Raw genomic sequence first — 18,435 nt, 5'->3', positions numbered from 1 at the left:
CTCTCTCTCTCTCTCTCTCTCTCTCTCTCTCTCTTTCTGAGACAACTGGTGTGGCATTTGAACCAGATACAACAAGGGTTCCCCTTCACCTCACCTCTGAGAACTGAGCACTTCCACCAGATCCCAATCGGTTGAGAAGGATACAGATGAGTCCATCTAAATCCCCTTCTGACTCAGCTTTAGACCCCCGGCAGTCAAAAAAATGAGAGAGGAGAAAAAAATCTAACATCATCTTAAAAGGAAAGGTCCAATCTATGTAGGTTAATACTCACTGTTGCTTCATTTAGCTCTGTTGCAAGCCCACTGGGGCAGTTGTAAAAAGTTCTGTGAGCCAGAAGGCACAAAGGCTTTTATTTATTTATATGAGGGAGAATATATAGCGAGAAGCAAACTGATGCAAATTATGTGAAAAAAGGAGTTTGAAAAAGTTATCTTGTAGATTGTGGGAAAACTGCAGAAAAGGAATGGGCTGCATTACCATTTTATGTGCGGCATGAATTAAATATACACACCGCAGCCGGAATATCTCTGATAACACGACAATTTGTAAGGTCATGATGTGAAATGAAAGAGAAATGCTTCCTCCCATATTTCAACAACCACCAGCGATGTACCCTTAAGCAAGGCACTTCATTCTTAATTACTTTAGTGAAGCTGCTCATTTGTCAGCAGCAGATGACGAGATGGGCTGGCAGGAGGGAAAGGTTGAACTCAGTGTGTAAATGTGGAGAAGGGCATTACTACCACAGAGAATGCCTGCTCAGCAAACTTTACATGAATAAAAGTTGTAAAAAAAATAAGCCTTACAGTCTTGCAACAGTTCATCATCTTTCCTACCTGTGGTCAGCCAATTATCTGGATCTTGCTACAATGTTGGACTTTAAACTCTCTGAACAAGGGTCCTCTTTTACTTTGCCTTGTCAGCTTAGTCTTTCCCCCTGGTCGCTGATGACATTGTAACACTAATTACAGCTAATTGTTCTATGCTGAATGGATTTAGTCACATTGTAAATTATATGCCATTGGTCAGTGTCACAATGTTTCCACAGAAAAATTCAATGGGGAATGGAAATTTGCACAAATGAATGTAATTAAGAAGCACATTCATTACTTCTAATTGCATATGAGAACCCTCAAAGTGAAACTGGGATTGGACTCATATGAATAATTAATGTATCTAACTGAACTGAACACTATGACGTTGTTACCGACACATAATGTTGTGCTAAACTACTGGTATGTATGACAAAATGTAGTGCTACAGTTTTGCGCAGATGTTGGTCCCGCTTAGTCGTAGAGTTCCAATCACAAACAACCATCTTTTTTTTTCATGCTTCCTCATGAAATCCCTTTTGTTCATGGGCAGATTGTGTCTAGACAGTTGAATTCCATCTTAGCGCAAGCTTGGTATTGGTGGCCAGACATAGAGACTGGGTAAAGTCAGATGTTTGAGAAGTATTAAAAATTAAAGTGGTCCCTGCACACTAGATCAAGTCAAGTGGCCTTTTCTGAAGACATGGAAAAGGGCAGTTGTAAATCAGTCAACTGGAAACTCCGTCTGAGAGCTATTATGAAAATTTTGGAACTACAGAAATCAAAGAGTTGGGAACATAACCCAGACAAAATATTAACCCAGGAAGCCTTTAATCAGATTATTTGTCTACTGGCATCAGGCACTATAGAATGTGCTATAAAAGCCTGAGACACAGAATTGCACAAAGAGAAAAATAATTGAAATATCAAACAAAATTATTGAATGAAATCTGTTGTTTGATGAAGCTATTGCCTATTGTAAAAAGTCTATAGATTTATAAAACACTGTGCAGCATGTGTAAAACTATAATCGTATTATACTTGCAGTGTTTAAAAAGGATTGGCTTATTTTAATAGCAGATTTAGATCTTAGACAGACAAGGTGTAAGCTGGTCATTTGAAAGCCATATGCCACAGATTAAGATACGGCACTATACTGTACAGCTTTTTCATGTTTCTTCCAGAGACTAATGCACTGCGTCAAAACTGCCTATAGTGAGCTGCTTGTAAGTGGGCAAAAGCACAGGCTCTGAAATCCCTTAGCTCCAGCAACAGGAGAAAGAAATAACTATATTACAAATCATCCAGAGAACAAAATTGTGTATTGTTTGAAAAATGTGAAGGATTTAGACTCAGGGATTTGCTCCCACTTTGCTGCACTTTGTCTGAGGGCTTAGCTTTGTTCGCTGTTCATGACATGATGATTCCCATCATTCAGAATAAAAGCTTTTCAGGACATCAGGCTGTCCAAAATTAATAAATACATACAAATAAAAACAAACCTTAATTGATCACATGTGCAGTCACATCAGAACAAGGCCAATGATCATTACTATTAAAACACAAGAAGGACACAGTGTCTGAGCCAAGATGGGTCGCTTTTATTTCAAAATGTTTGTGTAATGGCAGCCATAACATTAATGCACTGGTGCTGAGAAGGAGAAGAATGAAGAGAAAGAGAGACACATATATATATATATATATATATATATATATATATATATATATATATATATATAATATGTTGGCCTTTTGCGGGGTTATGGCTGCAAATTCACTACAGAGGTCTGTGTGACCGGATGACTGATTTGCACACCAGGACCGCTATGGCCACCAGATTTTCCTCTGGCTTCGCCCTGCCCAGGCATAGTTCACCATCTTTCGGGTCCTATCGCACGCACTGAGGACAGTCCGCCCCGGTTGACAGCCGCACCGGGAGCAGTGGGCCCCGTCCCTCCCCACGGAGAGAGAATGCGCAGCGAGGGTTATTGAGGTAAAAGTCACATCAAATCCGCCTTGGTTGTTCACACTGTGGCCGTATTGAAAATAATCAGATCTGGGTCTGATTCAGGACCACATATGGAAGTGGCCTGAATCTGATTTGAAAAAATCAGATCTGGGCTAGATTTGAGTGTTCACACTACTTCTGAAGAAGTCTGACCTGGTCACTTTGACCCCACTTGGGCCACTTTTGCCTGCAGTCTGAACGTAGCCTTAGTGAATCCAGGAAAAGTCAGTCACTACTGATGCCTAGAAGGCAAAGCTCTATGAAAGTGCCGAGGAGTCACTGCATGTATATGAGAGAACAGCAACTGAAACAGTACATCCTTCTTATTTGAGGGAAGAGATGCATAGCATATCATTATGCATTCCTGTTTTTGATGTTTTGATGAAGTGTTGCAATTTGGCCCAAAGGGACAGGTACGATTCATCATGGCTAATTGTTCTGGATGTGTAGTTCTGTAAGAGCCAGTTGTCAGACGTATGGGGGTTGGACCTAAAAACACTTGCTAATGATATTAATTTGCAGCTTTTATCTTTTTGTCGAGACAGAGGAGGAAATATCAAAACCTTTGGAACAATGTGTGACAAAAGAGGCGACAGCACAAAGACTGATGGTGGGTGGTGAAGTAAGCCTGGAGGGGGAAGCAAGAGCCCATAAAATGAACAGCCGCCTAACTCATAAATAATAGAAACATAAAATGTCATATGAACTTTATTTCAAGAGTGGGTGGTCTAATAAAGATGCAGGTTTAAAGAGGAGTTGAGAAATTCATTGTCATAAGAAGGCCACATGGCTTGCCTTTGGCACAGACAATTATTCAGTGCAAGTTGACATTCCGGTCTAAGCTGAAGCACCTTTACGAAACAATACCGTGTTTGACTCCAGAAATTCTCCTTGTACCCCGTTGACGCTTGGGTCTTTCAATCTCTCAGCTCTATTTCCTCCTCTTCACTTGGAGTCATTCCATCTCCTCTCTCCTCTTTCCACTTGTCCTTGTTCTTTCTGCTTTACAAATTAAGTCAACATGATAAGAGATTGCTACTGCCATGCCAGCCTGGTACTCATTGATAAAACTATATAAAATCCATCTTAGACCCCCCTCTGTCACCAATGCACTCATCTCTGAGACGGTCAACATGCACAGGATCCATCCATCTCTTTTTGAACTGAGCAGCACAGTCAGAGTTTATCTTTAAACTTCTGGAAGGAGAAAATGGAGCCAGATGAGTCGGCAACTTTCACTATGTCTTCAAATAATGTGCAATTGTGTGTGTTAAATCAGCGGCATCTAAAAGCAAATTAAAGAACTTTTTGGACTTTAGGTGAGAATATGTGGGGTGTAAAGTGTATTTACTTAAATTATAGGAATATTAAATATGAACTTACTGTATTTATTAGCAGCCTGGAAAGGCAATCAATAAATATCTGAAAGCTGCATAGTTCTACATATATTTCATAATGAACAATATATATTTACGTACACTTAATCACTTCTTATATGGTGTTCACACAACCCTCAAATATATACAGGTATCTTTTTTTACGGTAACATCAGTATGAATGACATTAACTTTAATATAATTTGGTGTGATACAGTTACAACAGAGCATTACTCTGAGCTTTGTGGTCATAACTATAACTAAAATGACTAATATTAGACTCCAATATCACATTCTCGGTCTGTTCACACTCTCACTCTGATTTCTAATGCAGCAATTTGTAAAAGTACACATGCATTTACTACATTAGCATGGTCTTCTATCTAAAACTAATCCACTTCAACAAATATTACCCCAGAGGGAAAGTGGGTAATAAGTGCAGAATTGGAGTAAGTGTGAATGAAGTATGAGATGTTTATGTCACTGAATATTGATGAGATGATGAGCCTCTGTTTGTGAATGAATAACATATATGAATCACTACTGTCACCGTGGTGAATACATTAAAGGGAACAGCTAGGGAAGGAGAGGGTTGATCATTAGATGTATGTGTTTGTATGTGTGTGTGTATACATGTGCCTGGTGTACGGAGGCGTGTGCGTGTGTGTGCGTGCGTGCGTGCGTGTGTGCGTGCGTGTATGTGTGTGTGTGTGTGTGTGTGTGTGTGTGTGTGGAATATGGAAGTCATCTGGTTGTGTGTGGCTATCTTGCTGTAACTTGCAATATCCTCTGATCAAAAATAGGAAAAATCTCACATGGGACAGACCTTTGCATGTAAATGAACAGGAATCCATCGCCAGGATGTCACCCATCTTGTCTAATGTCTAACAAATGCATTCACAATCCCACTCACAGTGACACCCAAGCCCTGTCAGTGCAGCTGCTTTGGAGGCAGATGCACAAAGGATTGTTGTCTCACTTACAGCTATGACACAATGGCTATACTGCACGTAGGTGTATGCAATGCAATCTATTTCTACCTGTCCTGGAGTTTTCTCTGCTGGATAGAAGACAAAAAAAACGGACTTGCATTCATTATTTTTTTGACAGGTCACTCCGTGCAATGGCTACAGCATTTCTAGAAATGATACACATGGGCCATAGTGGGAGTGAAGGTCTGTACTGGTCTGAGTCTCGATCCAGTCTGCAATATATAATGCAGGGTTACCTCCGGAAAATAAAATCTAACACACTGGACTAGAATATCCAGCTTGAAGTGGAGGGTGGATATGACACGGACAGGGATTGGGGACTCCGAATAGCCTTGTTCATGAGGTTCATAAGGTGGAGCAAAATCCTTTCAGCAGCATCATTGGCATGCTGCTGGTACACAGGCTTTGGATCTACACTACCACTGGTGGAATAGTCCACGGTCCTCTATGGTGTGTCTAAAGCACACTTCATCTCCCCTCAGCCAGTTATTTGAGCAATGATTTTAAAGAAATCTGTTGCATACAGTATGAGGAAGGAGTGGTGCATCCCTGCGTTCAATGGGGCTTTTCATTGAGAACATCATTGGGCAGTAAGCCATGCAGTGACAAGTGTCTTGTGAATCATTTGAAAAAATTCAGCAACACAGTTCCAACTTCAGAGGTAAAATGTCCCTCATGTTGTACAGCTCAGCACTGGACAACATTTACAAAATTCAGCCTTACATAATGAATTGTCGAAAAAAGATGCACCGTTGTGAAAGTGACACAAACAACAGATTCACTGTTTGTTTTGATCCAATAAATCTGATTGATTGAATCCAATTTGTTTGCATTTCTAATATGACTTAGGTGATTTTTGGTTTTAAATTCCAACACATAAAAACATATAAATATAAATATAAAGATAAATATACATAACAATAACAAGAGTTTATTTCCCTCTCAGCAGTGCAGCCCTGCATTTCAGTTGTCCTATTCATCTAAAGAATGACCTCCCAAAAACAGCATGTATAGCAAACAACATTTTGCTTTGTGTTTCTACTAGTTATTTGACAGAAAATGGTATATTGTTAAATGTTTACAAGGCTGTGTTGTTTCTATTAGAATCACAGCTGTAATCTCAGTAAATTATTTTACTGTCTAAAAACACAGATGGCCAGATGTAAATTACATTATGGAGAGTCAGCCTCAAACATTCACACAAAAATTAAAACCATAAAATAACAGATTTGCCTTCTGTGTGAGAGAAATTCAGTACTCACTAGATTCAGGGTCTGAGTTCCCATCTCCCTCAGTGCGGCTGTTCGGTGATGTTTGCTCATAGTACTCCTCCTGGGGGAAGCTGAGGGGAAGAGGCTGGGTGGCGCTGGCCGTGCTGCTAGGCTCCGGGTCTCCCAGCCCGCTGTCACTGCAGCTCTCCTGGGAACCGTCAGGAAGATGGAACGTCACGCGGCGCTGGGTCTGGAACACACCAACAAACAAGAAATGTTCTGTTAGAAACTCGTCTGTACTGTTCAAAATGCCCAAAAAGTGTGAAAAAATAAATAAATAGACAACTTTAAAAATAGGAAGTACAACAGTGTAGTGTGTGTGAGAATGGAATAAAAGTCTGAGAGCCAGTGTCATTGTCCTGTAGGTCACACCTAAAGACTAAAGTTAATTCTATTGACCAAGAGCTCGAGACGGCTGAAATACCAGTAAGATAAATCATTTAACAATTATTAAGTAACATGTCTTCAAGGGCCCTAAATAATGTGTAGCTACTCTGACACTAAAGACAGTTTTTACTGTAGAATAAAGGGTAACACTTTACAATAAGGTACACTAAAATGTAGGTAGTTACTGAGGAACGAATGAGGAACAAATGAGTAACAAATGGTTTACTGATAGACTGTAATTCAAGCACTAATGATTAGTTACTGGTAAACAGACTGGTAGCTACTGTTAAATGAGTGAGTAACGAATGCTCGTCCAATGCAAACTGTTCACAGTGAGGTACAGTATGTCCAGAGGAACAAGGACATTGCTTCTGAAGGACCCATTGTCACTGAATAAAAAGAAAGTCAATGCTTGAGCGCCACAGAATTCAAAATTCCTTTCCCATTCATTGTATTGAGGTAAGGACAGATATCTCATCGATCTCAAAACCTGGGCACATAAAACCATAACTATCGTCAGGGCTATATCACAAGGAGAAACTATTTATTTCTTTTCTTATGTGAATATTTCTTTGACGATGTCATCGTCAATTCAAAGTTTGACCCTTGACCTCAGTTATTGCTAAGCTGTCTTCTGTGTATTCTTATCAAAACACAGACTTATTTATTGGCCACCAGAAATAAATATTTAAAAACACGTCATATGTTTCCAGGGATACATGCACCTTGGTACAAAAGAAAGACTCCTTTATAGGTATTCGCTGTCTTGGCACACCACCACTGACAAAGATTATTAATATCATCATGAGGGGTGACAACAATGCTTGTTTATGAGGGAATGAGTACTGTGAGGTGGTATTTACAAGGGAAATCCTTTCCTAATTGCATCAAGTTTTGTTGCTACATGCTCAGCACCGCATCCATCATCTTTACCTGCTTTTACTTGGAAAATGTGCAGCCTGTCACCAGGGGGATTATTTGAAACAGTGACCTCATAACCCAAAAATGATTTCTGGTAAAGTTCTAGCGAATTACTTTTGGGATAGCCTAATAAACCGACTAAAAAGATTTATAATTGAGACTTCCCGTCCTGATAATAGATGGGATGTTTATTAACAGGTTGAACTATGTCCTACTTTTCTCTCTCACCCAGTTTAGACCCAAAAGAAGTGGAAATGTGTGTGGAGGCGGAGACTTTTGATTTGTAGTAAGTGTCTTGGGAATCACAAGAGTGTGGGCATTTTCTTGTGAAAGGTGCAGGCCTCTTTGATTTCTCTGGTGGTTTACAGAAGTTCATGTTGCGACCCTTATTTGGAGCTAAAAAAAGGAAAACACATCCTGTGTGAGCAGTGATGTCTGCTAACATGTTAGCGATTCCTCCAGAAAACAAACCACACCGTTACAATCATTCATATTGTGAGGCACAGTGTGTTTGTTACTTCAGTTTTCTTTACATCTTTTCCTTGGAGTTTGACAAAGAAAAGAATGAGGAATAAGGAGATCTGACTTAAAGTAATACCGGTAAAATTGTCGCAATGATATATGCTGTAGTTTAAATTCATGTCTTCATATGACTTTCTAAGTAGCATAATTCTGCATCACACATGTATAGGAGCATAAAACACATAAAATATAATTACGCCCTCAGCTTCAGTTAATGTGGTGAATTTTATTCGTCCCATTATTCAAACTGATAAGAGACTTTTTTTATAAGAGCAAATACAACTGGAGCGCAAATTACTATCTTGATTTTCTTCATCGCTGTAGTAACAAAAAGCAATATGCGAGTCTTGAATTAAAAACATCATTAACACATGCTCCTTTAAGCTCAGGAGCAGGTGATGTCTCTATCGCAACATATTTTTTCCTCAGCCACTATAGTGCGTAGATAAAGCACATATTGTTCTTTGATAAGACTAAATAAGGCTTGGAAAATAGGAGAGAAGGAGAGTGAAATAAAGTCTGGCACTAATGAAGGACACACTGCCAAAAACCAAGTGCACAAAAAGCTTAATTTAAAAACTATCAGAGAGGGTTGACTAACCTAAATCCACACAATTAGCACCCTAAAAGCACAACTGAGTGGTTTTCAATGCTGGGATGTTGAAACAGCTAGCCTAATATTCTATTTTCTTGATGTACTATCTACTAGATTTATCTTGATCCTGAGGCCACAAATTACTGTGTGTATGTGTTTGTGTGGGGGTATGCTTGTAAGTAAAAGAAAGATAAGAAATAAGAGAAAAAGAGTGGAAAAAAGAGCATGCAGTCAAAAAAACAAACACAAAAAAACACAAACAACCTTCAACTCCTGTGAGATAACAATTGAAAAACAAAAAGCTTTTTTTTTGCTGTTTGTGTTAGGAAAATAAGAAAGAAAATAGTTATGTGCTCACATGCACCACACTAATTTATGAACCACATACAAATATATGATGCTGGACTCCTTGAGATTAATCTTGGTTTTTACAGCATGTTGTGACATCTTCTGCTGCCAAATGTAGTGGTACACTTCTAAGGTTCTATATAGAAGAAAAATGTTTTTTCCCTCTCGTCGTGCGGTTTTATTATTTTTCTAAGACAGATAGGGGACGAATACCTTGTTGGCAGTATCCTATACTTTAGTTCTGTGTACCATGTTTCCCCACGCTTTCAATAGTCTAAATATCTACTTGTTCTCAAACAGTGTTGGCAGCTGTTTCTCAAATTACTGGAGGATACATGCAAAAACCAAAGTCCAGGTTCCAGCAAAAGAAAGAGCCCACTTATGGAAGGTTGGCAGCTCTACAAAAAGCATGCTTCCTCTCCACATGATTCTAATTATTGGAAACTTGCTCCAACAATGGCATCCAGAATCTATTAGAACAAACAGCTGTCCGTGACAATTAGGACATAATCATTTTGCATAAGGGAGTGTCTTCATTTTTAGACTGCTGTTTATTCAAGCCCATTCAAGTTGGTGCCAGATGTTAAGAAAAGCCTAATTTGATTTCACGATGCGCTCAATACTAAGTCATTTTGAGCTCCAAAATTAATTACAATTAAATACCATTAATGGGTCTTAAATAAATAAAAGTTTTGCTCTCAGTGGGAAAGGCTAATGTGAATAAAACATTAATGTCGAAAGACAAACATGACAAACAAAAACAAACATTCGCGGAGGAGTCAAGGTGAGTGTTTTGCTAAGCATTATCACTTATTTAAAGAACCTGCCAGAAATCCATAAAGCAAAGACAAGCTGCGGTAAGAGATATCAAGACCAAACAAAGCCCGTTCAGCCAAACACTGCCTTGAGAAGTATGTACACAGAGATAAAACGAACAGGAGAGATGCATGCCAAGTTCTACCATATAACAAGCCAGCCAATCTAAAACCCTCCCTCTGGTAACCACACAGACAATAGGCAGATGGGGCTGGATTCATGGGTTACCGGATTAGAAGTCCGTAATATTTAGATATAGATGGAGGAGAGGCCAAGTGGCTGCAACCTTGTCCAAAGCTCTTTGAGTTTTATTATTATATATACTTTGCCCCCCAACACCATTCTCTAGAAATAGCAAGGAAGTCAGTGCTGTGCAGAAAAGGACTTGGCTGACAACCACCTCACTTTGAGTGATAAACAGGGACCACTTAGGAGTGAATCAGGGGAGATTGGCTCTGCCATTTCAGATAAGGATCAGCTTGCGGGCACACCTAGACCTGCATAAATCTGTTCAGAGGGGATGGTGATTTGTCATGTCGCACATGTCTTATATGGAGAAAAGAAACAAAAAAAAACAAAACAGCAATAGCAAGGCATTTATCCAAAAAAAACAATATGACATAATAATAAGAATAATATAACAACTATTCTTGATAGGATACAAAAAGCTGTCTGTGATTTTACTTTGCGGGTGTGTCCTTTTGTTTTGAACATGCTGTTCCAGTGCAGCCTATTATGTGTGAGGTGATATGCTACTGTGTGTGAAATGATGAGTTAGCGGGAACATGCAAGAGGGAGGTGATTGTAGCATGTGGGCTGAGAGATTACTAGATGATTTCTGACAAATCAAATTTTTTTTTTATCAATTCCATCAGTTATTGAGTCATATGCTGTGATGATCCTTTCTGTGCAACATGAACTATGACAGTATATGTAATATTCCTCAGTCCTAGCAAAGCAGTGTCACCGAACTGTAATGTTCTTCACAGCACTAAAGAAATGTAATAATATGTAGAGGGATGTTACCAATATAATGGCTTAGAAATACATAAGCAAACACATTTCTAGCAGTTGTATTATAAATCCACATCAAATAATAGCAATATTTAACAATATTAGACTGCTCCCACACAAGCCATTATGTGCAGCAACATTCTCTGCTGAAAAGTGCAGGAGGAACTCCCTGCTCTCATGGACCAAAGACTAGTCAGCTCTGTGCCTGTGTGCAGGCATGAAATGTGAGATAAAGAGAATAACTGAAACATTTAAAAGAAAAGAAAGGGTATGACGGTCAGATGCCACAGCACATTTGGATTTAATGTTAATGGAAGTGTGAAATGCCCTTGAGCTGAGTAGAATATTTCACTTAAACAAGCAACAATACAGACATTACAGACATACAGAATTAAAAGTAAAGACATTTTCATGTCACTCTTTTTTTTAAGATAATTTTTGGGGCATTTTCGGCCTTTATTTTGATAGGACAGTTAAAGACATGAAAGGGGCGAGACAGGGGGAATGACATGCAGCAAAGGGACGCAGGTCGGGGTCGAACCCAGGCCCGCTGCATTAAGGAGTAAACCTCTATATATATGGGTGCTTGCTCTACCAACTGAGCTATACGGGCGCCCAAAATACAGTATAATTTAAAGAAGCTGTTGTCCTTAATACAAAAATATGAATGAACACATTTCTGCTATTCCCATAAATACTACACGGTTTGATAAAAAAAAGAATCTGGCATCTTAAAAACCTCCCCCACAAATATTTCCATCATATTCATGCAAGAATATGGTCATGACAGTAACAAAGCAATTTTACAGAAAGCTATAAAAATAACAAGTTGAGTCATTAATAAGATGAATAGATCAATAATCGCTGTTGGATAAAAGCCTTGCATCTCTAAAATATTCTATTTATTAGATACTTTTACCGAAACCACAAACTTGTTTCATGACCCTGATGGATTCTTAACGTTTAACCCACAGGCCCTTTTAACTGAAGTTAAAACATTAACGTCAAAGTGTGGTTTTGAGGGTTTTAAATCGCAACAATATGTAGATGTAGATCGGACAAGAAAGATTATAGGGGAGACATGCTTATGTACCTTTTGTGAAATATAGTGATAGACCTTATGCTTATGAAAATGCACATGCAAGAAAGAGCAGAGAACATACTTACATTCACAGAGGTTATCTTGCCAAGTTGACAGGCCTCCTGCAAAGACAGAAGAACAGTCATTTCACATCACTGTCAGACTGTAACTGGATATTTGGAGCCAACAAAGGAAACTGCACTAGGAACTTTTCAGTCTTCTAAAAGTCAGTCAGAGTTCACAATTGACAACCTCATAGATTATGTGGTAATCTTTTTTTTTTTTAGGTATTGAGATTTAGGATACATATTGATTTCTTCCTCAGATGCAGCTTTTTACAGCATATTTCTGTGCTCAGTTGGCACGCCAACAAACTGGGCTGCAGAGTACACACCCTCTCCCCAGAAATGTAAAGAATAGGCCAAACCTGACATCCTGACAACACAAGCCATACAACTGACATTTTGATAAAGATGTTTTCTCTGCATGTCAGGGAGGAAAGTGAACAGAATATCAAATGAAGCATCAAAAATTAACAATAAACAGCGACAAGCTTCTAAATTGGGAACAAAAGACACCCGCAAGCCTGCAAAATAGCATCCTCTCTCTGGGGACTGAGATAACTCACAGAGAGATAAGAGTATTTGATTTTTAATCACCAATTTTGTTTTCTTTGTACTGTGTATAATAATCTGAGTACATGACTTGATTTGCAAAGGAAATAGAAGAAATCTGGTAGTGTGGAGGCACTTAGACAGGGGAGAAGCAGAGAGGACTGCTGGGGTGGAACGGTAAAACAATTGAGCGATAGCGCAGCACACCCAAAGCTTTTCATCAAAAAACATAAAGAAGCTTCATAGTGGACAACAATTCCAATGTAAGGGCTCCAAACTTCTGACAAATAACTGCCTGGTAAAACAGTTGTAATGTAGAGTATTTATAAACTTAAGTGAAGTTTGTGTGGAGGCATATTTAAAACTTATGCAGATAACCATTAAATCATTGCCATGAGGTAGCCTATCTAGTCTATCTAAAGGCATATCAACAATATGTCACCAACAGTTTGTCTCTTCTTCAACAGTCTTAAGATTCAGATTTTCAAATATATTTTTTTGTAATATTGTATTTTTAGCACTTATAGCCATCACGGCACTGCTCTGCTCTATGCCAACATCTTAATTTTTCAAAGTTGTGCTGAAAAAGGTTGTTTCGGGACTGGCTGTTACTTAGCAACAATAACTTAATGTCATGTCCAACCTCAAAAATGTTACATTAGTAGGGCTTTTTTCCCCAGCAAAATAGCTCTAAAAACCAACAACCTAACCAGTACCCAGCGGCAGACAAAGTTAGCGACCAACTGTTGAAAATAGTAGAGCATTTAGCAACTAAAAAGCCAGATATTTCTCACAGGAGTTGGTGGAGACCAAATCAGAGTTAATATTAGAGTAAATATTGGACTTGCATTCGCCAGGTGGCGAGAAACATGACTCCTAGAGTGACAATGTTGCTTTGCTTTAAGTCTGCTTTATGCAGTAATAACTTTATAAGTTAAAAAGTCACTGTTGTGTTTACAGCTTGCTATGCTTCCCCCATTTGGCAAAAACATAAACAAATGCAGGTTTAATTTCTGAAATAGGTGACATAAAAGAATATTATGACATATGGCACATCAGTGAGGTAAGTTTGAAAGTCAGCTCAGTAAATGTTTTTATATATAATATTAATTCTATGAATTATGATCTCAAACATGCAGTCATCAGACTCATTAAGGATAATAACTTGGGAAAATTACAAAACACAATGGATTGGTACAATTGATGCTGTTTAGATTATTTTCATTTAACATGAGGCATGAACAAGAATGCTATGCACACGTTGCATATAGACACATTATTCACGAAGTGCTGCATATGGAGATATATATATATATATAGGTTATGTCTAACTTAAGATCTTATAATCTTGTCATAAGCTGGTAAGTTTAATTAATACTCTACCTATCACTACACCAGACTGACATCATGGCTGGAACATAGCACTAACCCTATACATTAATTGATAAGGATAAGGAAAGTAAAATGTTTCAACTTTATTTCTTAATTAAAATGTAATACAAAAAAAATAATATATTTTTTTATTTTATATATATATATATATATATATATATATATATATATATATATATATATAAATGTGTTTTTTCTTCTACTTTTTTGCATATATGAGCACACTCATTTGCATCCACTGACTGGTCATTTAAAGCAGCATTTTACTTGAGGGTGCCATCAAGCAGTTGTTTCTTCTCCAAGTAATGTTTTATTCAGCATCTCGTGACACATACTTCAAGTTACAGACCTTGCCAACCAATTAAATATATGATAATGTACATGGGGGATCTGAGAAGGTGACCTATGCTTGTCTCATATTTAGATGACATTCAAAATAGTCGTAGTACATCTGATTGCTAGCGATCATAAATGTGCGAGTTTTCTCTTTTTTTTTCCTCCTTAATTTGGATTGGTCAGTGAGCTTCTCTCTGTATGTACTGTGCGTCTCTCAAACTAGCGGTTTCAAAACACCCGCATGCAAGCCTGGGAGAGTTATGCTTAAGATAAGTGCATTTGTTGGTGAACCACATCAAAGTACAGAGGGATGTCTTAGCGAGCAAAGGCAGTGGAGCGGGAACCGAGTCTTTGATCGCCCCAGGCACTCTGATCATTAAAATATTGAATAATAATTGATTAAAAACACCAGACCTTATTGTGCTCTGTTTCTGTATCCAAATGAATCCCAATTTTGAGACACAGTGGCTGCACAATGCATAAATGTACAGGTATGTAGGTAGGAGTGCAAATTCTGATTACAGTGCAGTCTTTGAGTTCCCCAGTTACAGTATGAACTGGAGACAGGTGGAAGTGCTGCAATAACCCATCTTATTCAGAGAGGGTCTCTGAGCATGGCAGGTTAGCACACAGGTAGAAGGACAGGGTTATAATCAAAAGGCATACACAGAAGGAAGGTAAGAGTGCATTCCAGCTGTGCATAGGTGACTGGAGGGTATCTAATATTACATCTCTGGTGTAAGCCTGCAGTGTGCAAGAAAAAGACAATGAGCCCACTGTGTGCATACCAAGGATATTAAAAAGAAAATTTTCCATCAGCTTTAGTACATACGCTAGTAAATCTCCCTTATTACATTCATGTTTACATTTAGAGTATACAAATAGATCTAAATTAATCAAGATTTCTAGAACACAAGGCCACAGAGTTATTTATGTATTACTGTGCATGCCTCTAAGTATTAAAGCTAAGCAATATATTTCACACAACTATTGGGTTGCCAACATAAGCACAGTAAGTAATTTTATTAGTAGGCATGTGTGTCATTTTAACACAATTCCTGTACTGTGATATAGGAACAATAAAAAAAAAATAAAAACTGCAAGTAATGCTGTGGAGGCCACAAGAAACACGGCAAACCCGTTCACTGTAAGGGATTGACAATTTTTGGTGAGCTGTCTCATCTCAAGCTGTTCTCATGAAACATTTGTACATATAGCTATGAAAAGTAATTCACTGTAATTTGTATGTAGTCCATGTATTTATTACTGTATGCCGCTCATTGATTGCCACTGTACAAGACTGCAGAGATTGCGTAGGGAGGAGGCTGAGGGGGATGTTTGGGTCATAAAACAGAGGGCCTTCAAGCGGGAGAGTGGAGTTTGTGTCCCGGAAGAAGTTAAGGGGAAAATACAAGACTCTCACTCAGGAAACGGATGTTCGTGTCCCAGGAGTACTACTTAAGGGGATTGGTGTTTTAACCAAAACCACAAACTTGTTTCTAATCTTAACTAGTCATTTTGGTGCCTAAACTTAACTGTCATCAACGCATGACAGTCAACTTTTATCATCTAAACATAACTGTAATAACTGTAACTGTAATACTGTACGGCCGCTGTCATGAACGTCACGTGGCGGTACCCATCTCACAGTCACCTTTTGTCGGCTAAACTTAACTGTAACGGCCGCTAAACTTAACTGTCATGTGACAGGTCATCTAAACTTTGATACGTGACCGGCTGGTGGTCACCGTAATTTTGTACGATATCATACAAATCCGAATGTGGCTTGGGAAAGGGAAGTTTGCGGTCTACTGCTGAAGCTGCTGAAGCTGCTGACCCCGCGACCCAGCCAGATGTGCTGTTTCCAGACTCAGGCATATTTAAACAAATAAATAAATATCTATATCTAAATTTCTAAGGTCTTGTTATTCCAATTTCTTTGATGAGATTTGCTCTTTATGACACAGAGGTCTGTCAACATGAGATTACTAAGGGATAACAATAAACTTCATATGCATTATGCAATAACTATGGTGGGTGTCAAAATAATCAGTTGGCTTTACAAGTATGTATTTCACTATATTATAATCATATAGAAAATAAAACCCAGTGTTTAAACCTTTTTATATGTCCTAACTAAATTGGCTGACCTCTTCAATCTGTCAGGAATAGGACAGCACCACAGCACAAAGCTTTGCTGAGTTATTTCCATTAGCAATAGGTTCAAAGTTTAAAAAAAAAGGGTGCCTCAAGATGCCTTGCTACAGTTTTTGAAATAATATTTTTAAGAGTGTATGATGTGATAACTCCAAGCTATGAAAGCCTTAAAACACCTCCTCCCTAGGGGTCCCCATGCTCCTAATAGTTTAACACTAATGAGATCTGCTGCTCCCATCTCTACAGCCTCCCACATTACAGTATACTTCGTAGTGTAAATACCTTTGAAGGTGGGGAGAAGCAAGAGACAGGAAGCATGCTAGCTAGCCCCGGTCTCCTAAACTGCCAAAGTTCGCCCTTGCGTATTTCACATTTGTTTTGACTCTCACTCAGGGGTTCATTGTTGCGGCTCATTTCAGCGTGCTGCTGTTCAATTCCGCTAGTCTCAATGCATGAAGTCTGTGAAAATAATGGTCAAGCAGGACTTGTCAGGACTGTTCAGTATACCAGAAATGTCAGGGCAGTGCCACAGTCTGCGACTTCAAGCTGTTTAGAGAGGGTGGGAGAAAGGCATGTGGCCTGCTATCAAGGGCATTGTCCACACGGATGAGATGGTTGTGCCTGAATTTATCAATAGAAGATAAATGACAGCTTTGTCAGGTGGCCGTGTCACAGTCACACACATGCAGACATATGCATGCATAATACAAATATCCACAGTGGAAAACTTGGACGTGCATGCCATCTGCTCTTGTGTGCAGGTACAAGTAATGTGGACATCTTAGCCAAGAAACACTGGGCAGAGTTCAAGTTTACATCTCTTATATTTCTGGCAAACACAGCATGTCTTAGACAGTGTGATAAAAGTGTTGCAAACAAAACACCTCCTCATCAAAAGGGGCTAATAAAGTCTTCAATATACTTAAGTGTAGCCTTAGATAAATAGAATCCCCATTTCCCTCTGCATTGGTGTCCAGTTGTCCAAAGTGTATTGATGTACTTATTGACATTCAATAAAGGGAAACCCTCTCAGCAAACCACACAGAGTGGTGTAAATCCTGTACACGTCTTGAGTGTGCACAAGGAGCAACTTTCCTTTAACACAATTACTAGACAGCAATAATGTCACAGTGTGTTCGAACCAATTTTGATTTACAAGTGGACAACATGTTGCCTTTTCATCAGCTTATTATTATTAAGTGGTCTGTATATGTTAGATTCCCCTGGACAATCCCCCCTCTGGCTTCACTCTTAGCGAGGTATTGATCCTCCCAGTGTACCGGCCCCTCCGGATTTCATTAGGCTAGCTGCTGTTAATTACTCCACACTCTAACCTTTTGCTGTTTCATTTGGACCGACAAATTGGGTGAATTAAAAAAGAGGAGGAAGGAAGAGGGAAAGAGAGAAAGGAAGGAAAAAAGCTCCTCAGCAGCTGTGGTGGTGGAACCCCCTCCCTCTCTGTGGCACTTGTGTCAGAATCCCAAGCGGCATAATAATTAAAAAAGTTCATCAATTTTCTCTTTGCTCATCAAATTATGCAGAAAGAGGCTACTCCGGTAATTGTTGCAGAGGATTCATTTATGAAAACCATACCAGCTAGATCTAGTATGGTTGTCTGGGGACTTGGAGTGCCTTTTTAGATGCCTTTTTTTTTTTTACTTCTTTATGTATTTGTAAAAGTTGTTTTCAGCTTTAAGCAAACACATTTTATTAATTTATTCATATTTATTTACAAGGATCATGTGATGAACGGACATCACTAACTTTTAAATTCCGTTTTACACCCCTTTAC

At 38.7% G+C, this 18,435-nt stretch overlaps 1 protein-coding gene across 1 annotated transcript in view; it reads right to left on the bottom strand.

The window, feature by feature from the left end:
- Window positions 1–18,435, bottom strand: part of pcdh11 (protocadherin 11) — a 129,290-nt gene that overhangs the window by 40,398 nt on the left and 70,457 nt on the right. Inside the window, exons 5-6 of the mRNA XM_078260523.1 lie at window positions 12,231–12,266; window positions 6,452–6,650 (exon numbers count right to left, since the gene is read on the bottom strand). Of these exons, the coding sequence (XP_078116649.1) occupies window positions 6,452–6,650; window positions 12,231–12,266 (235 nt within the window). The remainder of the gene's footprint in view (window positions 1–6,451; window positions 6,651–12,230; window positions 12,267–18,435) is intronic.

This window comes from Sander vitreus, chromosome 10 (genome assembly GCF_031162955.1).
Source record: "Sander vitreus isolate 19-12246 chromosome 10, sanVit1, whole genome shotgun sequence".
NCBI classification, from domain to species: domain Eukaryota; kingdom Metazoa; phylum Chordata; class Actinopteri; order Perciformes; family Percidae; genus Sander; species Sander vitreus.
This window is presented reverse-complemented; position numbering and strand designations above follow the sequence as displayed.